The sequence below is a fragment of the Garra rufa genome, chromosome 10 (assembly GCF_049309525.1).
Source record: "Garra rufa chromosome 10, GarRuf1.0, whole genome shotgun sequence".
NCBI classification, from domain to species: domain Eukaryota; kingdom Metazoa; phylum Chordata; class Actinopteri; order Cypriniformes; family Cyprinidae; genus Garra; species Garra rufa.
The window spans coordinates 9,297,717-9,313,900 of NC_133370.1; the positions used below are offsets into that span (position 1 = coordinate 9,297,717).

The 16,184-nt window shown below is 38.9% G+C and overlaps 1 protein-coding gene across 1 annotated transcript; it reads right to left on the reverse strand.

Moving 5' to 3' along the window:
- Window positions 1-3: 3 nt before the first annotated feature.
- Window positions 4-11,620, reverse strand: LOC141343921 (CD48 antigen-like). The gene is made up of 6 exons (XM_073848597.1): window positions 11,593-11,620; window positions 10,699-11,022; window positions 9,453-9,713; window positions 8,052-8,101; window positions 7,183-7,239; window positions 4-78 (listed from the first exon to the last, which is right to left on the reverse strand). The coding sequence occupies exons 1-6, from the start codon at window positions 11,618-11,620 to the stop codon at window positions 4-6; spliced, it is 795 nt and encodes a 264-aa protein (XP_073704698.1).
- Window positions 11,621-16,184: the final 4,564 nt, after the last annotated feature.

Consider the following 16,184-nt stretch of genomic DNA (forward strand, 5'->3'; position numbering starts at 1 on the left):
CTGTTAGTCCTTGTGTCTGTATATCCAGTTGAACAGAAGCTCCTGTCTGAACAAACGCAGGGATCTCAGCACTGAACCCTGAGGAGAGAGAAAATAAGAACAAATTAGAAAAAAAAAAAATCTTTTATTAAAATAAAAAATAATAGCTGTTTGGTTTCCGGTTTCATGGACAGCAATTATACAGCTGACACAAGCTAAATAGTTTAGCTGAATTCTAATTTAGTTATTACTTCTTGTAGTAAAGAACACAAAGTTGAAGACCAATATCAAAACCAAAAAAAATCAAACACTACACTAAACAGTGTAGTGGGGACATCAAATTACACGAGCTATAAGAATTCCATTATTGTAGAATCCCACAATTCACAGTGATCTGTATTTATTGTAACAAATCAGTTAATCTCGTAAAATCCTGGCAACATTTCAGTGAAACATTTTTGAAGTAAGACCAAAACAATTCCAAAAAAGACTTGATTAATATGTTATAAAAAGACTGATAACTAAACATTAAGAATAAAAACTTTAATTTCAGAGATAATTTTTTTTTTTTTTGCTCTTTACTTTTGTGATTCATCACCAGAACAAATCATTAACCGAAGACTTATTCAAAATAGTAAAATGATTAGATTTCGTACCTGATGTAAGAAGAACACAGGACAGGAGCACCCTAAATGCCATCTTAACAAACAGAAATAACAGCTTTGTGCAGGTTTTGCAGAAAAGGAAGTTGAACATGTGACTTATTCGACCTTGACTTACTACCACTACAGCTAGTTAGATGTAGATTTCCGTATTGTGTGTGACACATCGCATAAGAGGCGACAGGCAAAGTGTAAATATACCTGGCTTTTTGGCTAAAACTTGTCTATTGAGCTCATGTGAAATTCCACCCTAACTATTTAATGATCATGTTTTTGTTCCACAGGGTCTATATGTAGTGTTCCACTTCACCCTCATCTCACTTCTTTAACACCATCCCACATCCTGTCAATCATGCCTCAAAACATCCCCCACCGGTTAAGAATGCGCACACAACACGTACACATCTTCACAATCATAATCTAACACAGTTTATAAATATGCTTATAAAATTAAACACTAAATAACAGTGAGCAGCTTCAATGTTCATTAGCTATAATCAGACCTAAATGTTTTTACATGACTTATAAGCAGCTTATTTTTATAGCTATAGCTATACATTATAGATGTGTCATTATTTGAAGTATGAACTCTGTAGTGTTTTCACTTTTATCCTGCTAACCATTCAAGACCTGGAATCCATCTGGTGGCCAACTAACAGTTATTGTGAAATGGCAAACATATCAGTGCAGTTTTATGATACTATTTTTAACACTGGCATGCCCTATACTGCCTTAAAACATGACTGCTTACAAAAGGGTAAACCTGACTTCCTGGGTAAATCCTCTGACTCATGAGTGATTCCTGAATCATTTAAGCTGGTATGCACATTAAGGCATGGTTTCCAGTAATAAAAATCTCATTTTAAAACTAATTTGAGAAAATTTTGATGGAATAAAAACAGCTTTATTAGATAAGACATCAGATGAAATCCACATATAGCAGAGAACTGTTTTGATCTAATCCATGAAAAAACAAGCCAAAAAATATACTTAAAGACACACATTGAAAATTAACAGAAAAATACAATTAAATTTCTTTTTTTTTAAGTTACAATGTTACAATTTTCAGTCTACATGTTAGAAATGAGCAATAGATAATACAGAAATACACAATTTAAACAGTTATAAAAAAGGCCATAATATCAGCACATCTGGATAAACACCTTACATTAAGCTATAAAATAAATATCAACAGATTAGATTTTTAATCTCTTGTTTCTTGTTGCAAGCATGTATACAGTGTGTAGCATACAATTGTATATGTACAGTGCAAAATACTTAAAACGTGCTACAGTCTATACATGACACATTTTTATTTTATTACCGTAGGAGCATTGATCCTCGAGGTCCGGTGTACCTGCTCCAACCCTAATCAAATACACCTGAACAAGCTAATCAAGGTCTTGAGGATACACGTTGTTGTTTTTTTATTATTACATTATCACATAATTACAAGACCTGAGATTCAAGCATAGGCCTATCCACCTCATTTTTTTACGTAAAAAAAGGCCGCCATTGTAAGTTGAATGTACACTGTAAAAAAATAAAGCCGTAAAATGTACGGTAAAAAACATTAATTTAACAACATTAGATGCAACATACAACCCTAATGTACAAAACTGCCAAGAAAAAACTAAGAAGAAAGTTATTTCAACAAAAAACATCAAATAAAAGAAAAGAAACACAGGGAATTCTGTGAACGTCAATTTACAGTAATTTACTGTTCTTTTTCACTTCCAAAAACGGTATAGTACCATAAAATTACTTGCAATGTCCAACACAGTTTTACCGTTAACCATTTCACAGGTTTTTACCGTTACCGTTAAATACACGGTCATTTTTTACAGTGTATGAGGCTTCCAGATTTTTTCCTATTTATTATTATTATTATTATTATTTTAACTCTACAGCTCCTGAAATTGTTTAATATTGCAAACTGGTATTTTTTTCTCATTATTTTTATGTATTGTCACATTGGTTTGTATTGCAAATATTTAACGGTTTACTACACTTTAGGCAGAAGACTCACACATTCAAAGAAAATAGTTTACTTGCAAAATCAAAGCAAAGCTTTCATAAAAGCCATAGTTAATCATCTACATTTTTGAATAAAAAACTGTGAAAAACTTACGCAAAATATGAACACTTCTTAAAAAAACATTTGTTTAAAAATCAACCAAACATTTAGTTTATGTTGATAACTGTATTAAATACATTTCCAGTACATTTTATTTGTAATATTTCTGCTATTCGGCTATTGAAGTGATTTATCAACCAAACTCTCGCTTCACTATCGGAAATATTTCAAAGTGTCTGTGTGCTGTTGACACGCTAATGGCTCGTATCGATTCTGTTCAATATGAGGAGTCCTTCAGTCCTTTACTTAACAGAATGACATTGCTTAAGACTGTGAGGTAACCTAAAACCCACTTTTATGTGGCGTTTAAACCTGTGTATAAATCTGAAATTCAAGATAAACATGACGAGAAGCATAGCACATAAAAATAAGATCGCCATCTAGTGGTTATATGTTAAAATGCACTAAAAAGGCTTGTGGTTTAGCTACTGAACTACTGTAAAGCAATTTCTGAGAAACACTGTTGAAATGAATTGAAATGAACTCCTAGACAAACAGATTTGTGAATATGTGCTTGCTTTCTGTTCTGTGTGTATGCTGGAAGAAATATCTTGTTTGTACATAGTCCTGGGTGTGTAAATAGCACCACAACACTCTTGTAGCTAATCAGCAATAGGTTGTTTGCAAGCATGAGATTCTGATGACACGCAAAATGCAGCTGGAGGGCAGTTAGTGATTTTTCTTTATAGGAATCGCTAGCAGAAACTCAAAATGCCTATGTTTTGAGTTGTTTATGGAAATTGGTGAAACCAAGAAATTTCATTTCGTAAAGTGTATGACAAATTTGCTGTTCATAAGGAGGAAAAGGCAAGAAATTGAAAAGTGGCTTGTAAACCTGCGTCTGCGGTCAGGAGGAGAGTCGGATAATGCTTGTATGTGCAAATAGTTAATAAAAGATATAATAATATTAACATATAAAGAAATATATAAATAGATAAAGGTACCTGTACAGCAGTAGTTTCAGGAGTGACATATATCCTGCATCCTTCATATGTGGGAATTACTTTCGAAATAGTTTGTTTGCAATCAGCCTTAGTTGCTTAGCTTATATTCATGGCAGGCATTTCAATTTAGTTGAAAAATCACTCCTCTTCATAACATAAGGATCACATCCAACTTATGTTGTAATTTTCTGTTCATACCTTTCTCTTGTAATAGTAGCTAAACCAGTAGAGTTTCCTCCTTCTCACCCATCATGCGTGCAGTCACGCATGTAAAGCCAAAATTTTATTTAAATTCTGAACTGATTATAGCCTAGAAAGCGAGTAAATACTGCTTCCATAGTCACTAAAAAGCTGTCACTCACTTCAATTTACTGCAATTTCACAATGTTCCGTTACAATCAAAGAAGCTCTCGAAACCACAAATATGTGCGTTTAGCATTGAGTGAATTACTGTCTCACCCTGTATCTATTCATACATTTCTTTATTAATATCTTAACATATTATTATATCTTTTCTTAACCATTTGCACACATAAGCATTATCCGACTCTCCTCCTGACCGCAGACAGAGGTTTACAAGCCACTTTTTTCCAAGTTTTTCTGTGATTTTCAGTCAATTTCTAGCATTTCCCCCTTATGAACAGAAAATGTTCATTCATGATAAAAAGATTTCCTTGGAGGTTCTGCTAGTGATTCCTGTGGAGAAAAATCACTTCCTGCCCTCCAGCTGCATTTTGCACCACAGCAACGACGTCATGTGCAAACAACCTATAGGTTCATGATGGGTAAGAGAGAGAGTGAACAAGCAAGCAGGAGGTTTGTAGAAAGACTGTAGAGCAGGCCCAGGGCTGTCAAACTCAGTTCCTGAAGGCCACAGCCCTCTGCAGAGTTTACCTTTAACCCTAATTAAACACACCTGATCCAGCTAATCAAGTCATTGGCTGTATCCGAAATCGCCCCCTATACCCTCAAATAGTGCACTATTTGAGGGGACAGCCATTTTAAGTGGTGTTCAAACCATAGTGAACGTTCCCGAGTGCACTCATTCAATCCCACAATGCACCGCAAAAATTAGTGTACAACCGATGTACGCTCAACAGCTAGAGATAACTCATAATGCACTGTGAGAGTCGCGCGCCGACTGAATTGTCCCGCGTCTCGCCAGACGATGACGCCCGCAGCTGAATCATCCATCTATTCGCTTGTCCACTGCGTAATACAGCATACCACACGGGTACAAATTCGTTGTAAATTGATTATTAAATTGTTTAACCAGGGTTTATATGTAAACTCCTTGACATAGTTCAAGATAAATCCTTTAATCTTACTACTCGAACTGTCCGTTTTAAATGATTGTTAAACAGTAAGCAATACTATGCAAAAGCGGCAGTCCTTCCGGTGCACTCAGTGTCCGAATCAGTGTTGCCAGACGTACGATAATTATCGTATTTGTACCATAATTTTGACCTCTGTACGATGTACAAGCAATAATACCACAATGTACGATAATTTCAGAATTTTGTGACACCATGGTTGTTGTAATTATAGAGCTTCTATTCTCAAAGATCTAGCTGTGTGGATCCTACGTCTACCTGCATGATTGTGAGGAGACGTGAACGTGGCGTTACGCATGTCTTTCATCCAATCTTACGTCTTCTCAACCAATATCATCGTGGAGAATGGCTCTCTCTCACGAGCACAAGTTAACGTTCCTGTCGCACTTAGGTCAGTTGTTTCAAAACTGAGGTTATTAGTTTAACAATAAAGTATAGAAAATGAGTGCTGAAAAGGATAAATAGTTGTGACATCTAGATTAATAGCTGTATTTTGAACGTTTGACTCGGGTAAGATAATTAGTTTAGCATTGCAATAAGGTATAGAAAATGAGTGCTGAAAAGGAGAAATAGCTGTAACATCTAGATAAATATCTTTATTTTGAACGTTTGACTCAAATACGATAATTTTCTCCCAAATACGATAATTTTGAGCTTCTGGTACGATACTTGGACATTTCCAATCTGGCAACACTGGTCCGAATTCACGCACTCGTTTTCACTCACTCCTTCAAGTGGACTGAATGAGTGGACTAATGTAGGGAATAGTGAATGAGGGTATAGGGGGCGATTTCAGATACAGCCCTAGTCAAGGCTTATTTGGAAACTAGCCTATTACATGGTTTGTTTGTAGGAACAGGGTCTGAACTAAACTCTGCAGGGCTACGGCAGTCAGGAATTGAATTTGACACCCCTGCTTCTAGGCCTAACTATAGGAGAAAAGCCGGTCAGAGGACTGTCACCGGAAAATGAAAGGATACGATCAGAAAAGAGCTGGGAAGTACGACCTGTTTTAATACTGGAAAAGCTTTCCAGCTCTGGAGCGACGTTAGAGATCTGGAAGGCCTACAAAACGGACACTGAGGTTGCTTTGCTTTATGCTCGACACGTGAGTAACATTTGATTAAGCATGTTATTGCTACACGCTTACACGAAAAGTAATGTCAAAATGCACCATCTTGGAGAGTATTCATGCAAATGCAGTCGGCTTTGTCTTGACTGAATTTGAACAGTTGGGAGAAATACAGATGTGTCAAAATATATGATGAAAAAACATTGCTGGTGTGCATGTTGAGACAAAACAAAGGTACTGATATATTTAAGAAATGGTGCAAAACAGCTCAGACTTACATTTTAGTCGAGGACTAGGCTTAAGCCTCGTCTGTGAAACCAGGGGATAATGTCATAAGATACAATGTCTTCATCTACTGGTATCAGTCAAAATGCATGAAAAAGACTCATTTGGCATTCGAACTGTAGGTATAAGTAATACTATATTAGCATTTATGCTGCATTAGCTCATCTGCCTTCATACCCTTTTTAAATTGAAATGTTATAATTCATATTTATACATAAAAAAATAAAACTGTTTGGATTTGGATGTTTGAAACTAATATTAAACTAGAGGTAGAGAAAGCACATTTAAATTGGACATCTTTGGCTGAATTTCTAAATAACATACTAGCATGTTGTTCGCATTATGTCTACCATGTAAAAATATGACTGAGATAGTAAGAGGATGTCATTTTGCGATCAGGCTTTGTGACAACTTCCCACATTTTTTTTTGAAGTGTCACCTGGTGAAATGGTGGGTGATGTATTGTTTGGTTGTTTACACACCATTGCATAAATTGTATTGTCTGTTTCAGGGGGGACTGTTGGTTTTTGGTGTTGTCCTACGGTGCAGTAGGTTGTTTCGGGCCGTTTATCTCCAGTTTCATTTTGTGTCTGGGCCTGAACCTAATGAAATAAATATAAAAAGAATATTTTAAAATGCATTCCTGAACAATAATGTTTAACAAGTACTAAACTAAACAATTTAATAAAACATTCACTAACCTGCAATATAGCCTATACAACAAGCATTTTATAAAAGCATAGCCTGTTAATATATAGATTATTCATACCTGGTTTGGAGTATCATATGTATGGCAGTCACTGTTGAGGTTCTGCATTTTTTGACCCTGAAATTTAAACAAAACAGTTTATTTACAGTATAATGTTCCATTAAGAAGAGTGTTTGTATACTAAAGTAATGCAAAGACTTGCATAAACAGAACAAAAAATGCTACATTAAACATGCTGTGTTAATCAAACATGTCAGTTTATAGTTTGAAATGCTACATTGTGCCACAGTAGTCAACATTTGAAGTGGATCAAAACCTTTCATCAAAGTTGTCCTAAAACCACAACAATACCCATTCTTTTCTTAGGACAACTTTGATTTTTTTTTTTTTTTTTTTTTTTATCCACGTCAAACTATATTTCACTGTATTGTGTTTTTACAACTACTGTATAATTGTTATCTACCATTTTCTCTTTGAACCTGCATGACATGCATATTATGACTCTTATCACAAACAATTCAATCATCTTTCATCTTTGCTGGTGCCTAAAAGGACATTTTTATCAATTTTAAATGACTGTTTTAAGTTGCAGAAGATTCATTTGGGATTGGGCATATCACTGTTTTCTTGAGAGGGTTTAATTATAAAATAATCTTTTCTATTTATAACTAAAATGTGTGTAAATGCTTTCTGCTATACAAAGTCAAATATTGCCTTTAGGAAAATAATGTGGTTATGCCTCTTGTTTAGGTCATTTATAGTGATGTTTGCTTTACATTTTTTTTTTTTTTACATCAAATATATGATACATGTTCTGAAAAGGCTGGTTTGTTAGATGGAAGCTTTGTGTGACTGAAACCAAAACATCAAGGCAGCACATGACAGCACATCTCTGATTTAATTAAGGATGAACGTAATTCGAAGCTTACCTCAACTTGTGCATAGAGTGTACTATTCTCTACTACCTCCATCTGGGCACCTATGAGGTTTAGAATATACAGTAATAAACATCAAGACTTATCAAATAAAAATAATAATAATAATAATTTATTCATCTAAAAAAGCAAAATTGTATTTTTGCAAATTAAATTTAGCACACGGTTGAGGAAGAACAGTAGAAATTTTTTATACTGGCTGTGAATTACAAACTGCTCTAAACTGAGTTTCTTTATGTTGTGAAATTGCTGCATCTGATGGTTTCCTCATGTGTTCAGTGTACACATGTTGTGTAAAAATTTCAGTTATTATTGAAGATAATGATTACATTAGTCTTGAGTAGTAATCCATTGTATTGGATTTGTTCTTGAATATTATTCAATTGATGTTTGCCATTCCTTTTTTACCCCCTTTTTTGGCACCAGCAAAGAACAAATGTTCAAACAAATGTTTCTGTCCTCCTCACCATGTGCAAAACATTCTCATGTTTAAACCTGAACAGACTGAATATTGTGTCGAGCTGAATATGGGATCTAAAAATTAAGCTCTGAACTAGAAGAACTAATGTAATGTAAAATTAATAGTGGTTCTAGGGATATTTCTGGCGGATTACTAATTTAGGATATTTATTAATGATGCAATCTGAGGATATTCAATAGAAAAAAATTACTTGTACCTAGTGTCAGTTTTACAAGGTGATTTGTAGCATCGTATTCCAAGCCAACAGTTTTTAGACAGTTTTTCATAGAGAAAGGAAAGGAGGTGAAGTGAGGCCAAGTATGGTGACCCATACTAGGAATTTGTGCTCTGCATTTAACCCATCCAAGTGCACACACACAGTAGTGAACACACACACACCCCAAGCGGTGGGTGCCCGGGGAGCAGTTGGGGGATCGGTGCCTTGCTCAAGGGACTCACCTCAGTCGTGGTATTGAGGGTGGAGAGAGTGCTGTAGATTCACTCCCCCCACCTACAATCCCTGCCGGACTTGAGACTCGAACCTGCAACCTTTGGGTTACAAGTCCGACTCTCTAACCATTAGGCCACGGCTGCCCCGTATGTATGTATGTATGTAAGGCAACATGGACATACCTTTTATACACTTGCGATAGAGAAATCCTGCCAAAATGAGCAATATCATCAGAACACCTACACCTACACCTACTAGCCACCAGGGGGTTGACTTCTGCTCCTCTGTGGTTTGATCTGGAAAATGAGATGTATATCTTTAAAAACTACAGCTGTCAGTTCAGGGATTGTGATGTCACTCTACAGTTTAGCAGTTAAGATTAGATATAGTAAACCAAAATGAGCTATTTGATCTGAAAAATGACTATTAAATTGCACTTTTACCATATGTGCTTGAGTGTGTGTATGTGTGGTTAGTCAGATACCTTTAACACAGAGCTCTTTAATGTTTATTCTGTGGTCTTTCCAGCTGACAGGGTTGCTGTGGTTACAGATGATAGATTCCTCATTGCACTTGAGAATGAGATCGTTGATTTCAACTGATGGCACTTCCTTTGGAGAGCAGCTGCCACTATTATATGTGGAATTAAGTGTGAGGTTATTACTTCTGCATGTGAAGTTTACAGTACAGGAGTCACCACTTGACTGGTTTGAGTACACAGTCAGATCAGGATCATCCACAGCATCTGAAACACATGTTGGAACATATAACACTAAGGTATTAGAGATCCTCTAACTATTGTTATAAATTTTCAAATACCAGTAGCTGTTAACTAGGTAACTTGGGGTGTACCAGTTCACAAAATCACATTTCGGTTCGATACGTTTTCAATACATCAAAAAGAGAAATGGCAGAGAAATTTCAGTAATTTTAATTTCTTTTTTTTTTCTTTTTTTGAGTAAAACTCTTTCATAAGGTATGATATTTTTTTCACTTTAAACAATGCAGTGTGCAGAACAACTGTCACATCTCATCACTTTAACATTTGCTTCTTATTTATTTGGTTCCACAGTGTTTGCTGATTTTCAGTGTTTCATATTTAAACTTTGTGTAATTTAATTATTTTATATTAGGTCTGTAGAATGGTGTATTTGTATTCGTTTTCAAATGAAATAGGATTAGTCCAATGAATCATTCAGTTTGTAATGCCTACCGATCTTAAAGCCACCTACTGAATGGTTCAGTATGAATACATGTATCTGTACACCCCTGTTAACATAAGACCTTCAGTTCTAGATGGTTCTCATCACATTTAGAAATTATTGTAAAAACATTTTTACCTATTTATTTTATTATATATATTTTAAAATCTTTTGTGTTGTCAATTTTATATCTTAATGCATTTTATCTTTTGGTGTTAACTGAAATGCTTTGCCTTTTTACAAACAAGTAAATGCCAAACTATAACCTGCAGCCTACTATTTGTTTGCATCATCTGTGTGTGATTTACTATAAAAGGATCCAAATTTGCAGAGTTCATAAAGTGGCAAATAAACTAATGACTCAAACAAATGTATACATATATTAAACATTAGGCTATATAAAATAATTTTTTAAAGATGTATAACATTTCATTTCATAGCATTTCACAGAAATTGAATATTGTTGAACATAAATGAGTTTTATGAACTGAACACACCAAGTGTGTAACACTCTTTAATCATACTCACCTAAAACAGATATTCTGTATTCAGCAAAAAATGTATTACTGTCTTCTATTGATTCTGCTGTGTAGAGTCCATTGTCTGACTTCGTCGCGTTTATCAGTGTCATAGAGAAGGTTTTAATATTGAATTTTACTCTCTTCTCATAAGAAATGCCATTTAACACTTTATTTGTTTCAGTTAAATATGTAACTATTGTTGCTGATTTGTCTTTTTTCCATATGAAGACTTGAATCTTTGGTAGTTCTTGTATATCGAGCTGAACAGAAGCTCCTGTCTGAACAAACACAGAGGTCACCGCACTGATCCCTGAGGAGAGAGAACATAACTCTGATGTAGCTGGTCAATTTGTTAGATCAACTATACAGCCCCCCCACCCCGCAAAAAAAAAAAAAAAAATATTATTCATGCTCGCATAAATTGCTATCTTCCCTCCTATTAGGAAAAATTCCATGATTTGTTTTATTTTTCTTTTTTTTTAAGACCTGACTTTATTTTAATGTTTGCATCCCCCAGGGTGCTTTGCCTCTTTTGGGGGTATAAATTCCTTGAAAATTCCCTAATTTTCTCTTATAACATTCCTGGAAACATTCCTGGTAAAAAATCTTAATTCCCCATCAGTCATTCATGTTCGATGTTATGTCGACTGACGTCTATGGGGTCTCGCTTGGGAGCCCAATCACTCTGAGCTTAAGAAAAAAATAAACATTGGCAAGTTGAGTTTGCATGCCAAGCTACTCCTTTGTATATACAGGTATATAAGACACCAGCGTGCAACCATTAATTCAGCTTTTTGCTTCAGAGCCGATCGCTTCAATTTTTCACTTCTGAAGAAGAAAGAAAAAGAAGAATAAGAAAGAAACCTGCTCTGGCTGCACAGAGAAAGAACATCTTTCTCACCTGCCCCCGCGTGATTCCAACAAACCATCGGGTGCAAAGTGTTTATCTGCTTGTCACCAATGGCCCCCACCCCCGGTACTTTTGCTGCAGATGTGAACAGTACCAACTCTTTCAGAGAAAGAGCAATTTCTTCTGTCTCTGGGTTTGTCACACCCAGGTCAGTTTACGAGCGATGCTTTGCTTCCTCAGACTCAGCCTATCCCTCCAGCCAAGATTTCACTGTACCCAAGAAGAACGGTGAGTTACAACCCATCCTGGACTATTGAGTCTTGAATGGGTCCCTGCACAAGTTACCGTTCAAGATGTTAACCTCAAAGCGCATTCTTTCTTATTCGTCACCAAGATTGGTTTGCAGCCATCGACCTGAAGGACACATACTTTCTTGCCTCGACACAGACCGTTTCTTTGGTTTGCCTTCGAGGGTTGGGCGTATCAGTACAAAGTCCTCTGCTTCGGGCTGTCCTTGTCTCCCCATGTCTTTACCAAGATCACGGAGGGAGCCCTGGCCTCACTTTGTGCATCTTGATTCTCAACTCAACGACTGGCTTATATAAGCTCACTCGCGAGATCTGTTGTGCAAGCACAGGGACTTGGTGCTTCAGCACCTTAGCCATCTGGGGCTTTGGGTCAACTGGGAGAAGAGCATCTCTTTTCTCTATATGGAGCTGGATTCGGTCAACATGACAGTGCCCCTCACGAACAAGCACATGCAGTCAGTGCTGAGTTGCCTGAACCTTTTCAGGCACAAGACAGTGGTTCCTCTAAAACTTTTTCAGAGGTTCCTGGGGCATATCCTGAGGGAGTCTCATGGCGGCGCACACAGTTGCTGCGGCTCAGTGCTCTACCAGTCAGTGCTTTATTTGGCTATGTTCGTACGCTTTTTATTTCATCTTGTGCACTTTCTGTGCTGTAAATGGCATCTTCAGCCGGAGTGAGCTCCTAGAAATTGGAATTTGCTCTGGGGGCAGTGTTACAGCCGAGTTTATCAGCTTGCATAATATCTCAGCGGATATAGCGAGAACCCCCGGCTCACCATGGATTGCCGTAGAGACAGGAAGCTGGCTAGGCTAAGAAGGCAGCCTTTCAAACCATCGCTTCCTAGCCTATTACTCTCGAACGCCAGATCTCTCACAAATAAGATGGATGAACTAAGGCTACAGATTGCTACCAACAATGCGGTGAGAGACAGTTGTGTACTGTTAATCACAGAGTCTTGGCTTCAACCATCTATTCCGGACTCAGCTATTGGGCTAGCAGGCTACACTACACAGCGTCAAGATAGGACAGCAGATTCCGGTAAGAGCAGAGGAGGGGGGCTCTGTGTGTACATACAATAACAGCTGGTGTACAAACACAGTGACTGAAGACAGATACTGCTCCATGGACTTGGAGTATATTATTGTTAAATGCAGGCCCATTTATCTTCTGAGGGAGTTTACAGTTATTATAATAACCACTGTTTATATTCCACCTGACGCTAATGCTTGCTAGGCTATTGGACTTTTACATGGGAGTATTAGTAAACAGACGAGCATGCATCCTGACACTGTGTTCATAGTAGCAGGGGATTTTAATCACACCGACCTGAAAACCGCAATTCCTAGATTCCATCAGCATGTTAAATGTGCTACTAGAGGGGCTAACACTCTAGACAAGGTCTATTCTAACATCAAGGCTACAGCACTACAGCACTTCCACACCTGGCTCAGTCTGACCATGTGTCCCTGCTTTTCATCCCTGCATATGCCCCCCTCTGTAAAACTGCCTCTATCAGCACAAAAGTCATCAAAACTTGGCCTGATGGGGCCTCTCAGCATCTGCAGGACTGCTTTGACAGGAATGACTGGGAGTTGTTTGAACATAAGGACATAGGAGTGTTCCCAGACAATGTGCTGTGCTACATAAAGAGCTGTACAGACATGGTCACAGTGGACAAACATATCCAGGTTTTTTCCAACCAGAAGCCCTGGATGACCGGGGAGGTCAAGCGGCTGCTCAAAGGGAGAAACACCGCTTTCAGGTCTGGAAATCGGGAGCAATACGGTGCTGCCCAAGCTAACCTGAAGAGAGGCATCAGAGAAGCTGGATTATAGGAGGAGGATCGAGGACCATCTGAACAGCAACAACAGCAGGCAGGTGTGTCCAGTATCTCATTAATTTCAAGATCAACCCTGTAGCTGCTGAGGGTGATGCCACACTAGCAGAGGAGCTAAACCTCTTCTTTGCATGTTTTGAGGTGGAGCCACCAGAGACTGCCACGCCACACATCAAGGCACTCAGCAGCTTAACCCTCACAGTCAGAGAGAGGGAAGTTAGGCATATATGCTGAGGTCCCATTACCAAAGAAATGTCACATCTCAAGCCTAAGTGACTACTGGCCAGTTTCACTCACACCAGTGGTAATGAAGTGCTTTGAAAAACTGATCCGGAGTCACATTACATCATTCCTGCCACCAAGCTTTGACACTCACCAGTTTGTCTACAGGGAAAACCGATCCACAGAGGACGCTGTGGCAACAGCTCTCCATGCTGCGCTTTCCTACCTGGAGAAGCAGGGGAGCTACGTCCGGATGCTCTTTGTGGATTACAGTTCGGTGTTCAATACCATCCTTCCCGACAAACTGATGGATAAACTTTAGTATTTCCAGGGATAAACTTAGGGGCTTCCACACTCCCATCTGCATGTGGATTAATAGCTTTCTGTCTGACCACAGTCAGAGGGTCAGAATGGGCCGATACACCTCCATGGCCCTTAGCCTCAGCATCGGCTCCCCACAGGGCTGTGTTCTGAGCCCCCTGCTCTACACTCTTTACACCCACGACTGCACCCTCGCTCACCATAGCAACACCATTGTGAAGTTTGCAGATGACACTACGGTCGTGGGACTCATGTCAGGAGGGGATGAGTTAGCTTATAGGGACAAGATGGAGCGGCTGTCATGGTGGTGTAAGATGCTCATATAAGCCTAATATTTTGTCCTATGGAGTCCATTCATTCTCATTCAGAGATCAACACCTCTTGACTGGCAAGACGGCCGTGAGCGGAAACTCAAACAGTGAAAGTGAGTTGTTCAAAAACTTTCTTTTTAGTAAACTCTGTGTACACAATGTTCTCAATGCTCGAGTTCATGTGTAGAAACCCATGCGATACTTCGAGCAAAGTTTAGAGCCAGGACAAACAGACTTAAAAACTGTTTTTATCCAACTGCTATAACCACTCTCAATAAATCAAAAACACTGGTTTCATGAGATGTGAAACAAAATAGACAGACAATGAATGTGACTGTGTACAATTTTCCATACCTATTTATTTATTATTTTTTTTTTCTCATTTATTTATTTAATTTGTTCTTAGACTAATTAGGGCAGGAGTGCCCTTAGGTCAGGTATCGAGGCATGTAGTCATCAACACAGATGCCTCCAAGATGGGCAACGGGCAAGCAGCCTCGGGCTTCTGGACGGGAACTTGACTGCAGTGGCACATCAATTGCCTCGAGTTGCTGGCAGTGTTTCTTGCTCTTCGCTGTTTTTGAGCGTTGCTGCAGGTGCAAGCACGTGCTAGTCCACACAGACAACATGGCGATGGTCACACACATCAACCACCAGGGAGTATGTTCCTGTCACATGTCGCAACTTGCCCGCCATCTCCTCCTCTGGACTCAAACGCGGATCAAATCGCTGCATGCCATTCGCATTTTGGGGGAACTGAATCGTGCAGCTGATTCACTCTCACAACTTCTTACCCTCCCCGGAGAATGGAGACTCCATCTCCAGGTGGTCCAGCACATATGGAGTCGAGTCAGGTAGACCTGTTTGCCTGCTGGTAATTCTCCTACTGCCAGTTGTTCTTCTCTATGGCCGAGGCTCTCCTCAGCAGGGACACATTGGCAGATAGCTAGTGCCAGGGCCTCCTGGCACAGACCCTGTGCAAGATCAGGGAGGACAAGAAGCAGGTTTTCTGCGAAAAGCTGGAGTGGAGGCTGTCCCCCTTCACTTTGAACGTGTACGTTGGTGCCATCGTGGCCCACCACAATGCAGTGGATGGTTCGGCCCTAGAAAAACATCATCTGACCATCAGGATCCTGAGAGGTGTGAGAAGGCTAAATCCACAGAGACCGCACCTCATCCCATCTTGGGATCTCTCAGTGGCCCTCCAGGTTCTCTTCGGGCCATTTGAATCAGTAGAGCTAAAATACCTCTCTCTTAAGATTTCGCCACTAATCGCGCTCACTTCTATCAAGAGGGTAGGTTACCTGCACGCATTCTCGATCATTGAATCGTGCCTTGAGTTTGGTCCGGACCCGGTCTTAGCAAACTTTCACAAGATTTTACAATCTTCACGTAGCGCCTGTATCCTCCTGTGTTTTAGGTAACATTAGGTAGTTTGCGGGAGGTCGGCTTGCAGTACTGTTCCTTACTGCTCCGTGCATTCTTTTCCAATTGTTCCCCTTTGGTGAACCCTGGGTCCTCCGTTGCCCCACAGTTCTAAGTGAACTAAGTGGAGTACTTTGTTACTGTGTCTGGCGGGGGGTCTCCTCCCCCACCCCCCTCTGGATGTGGCTTCAGTATTTCTCCATGGTTTATTCCCACCT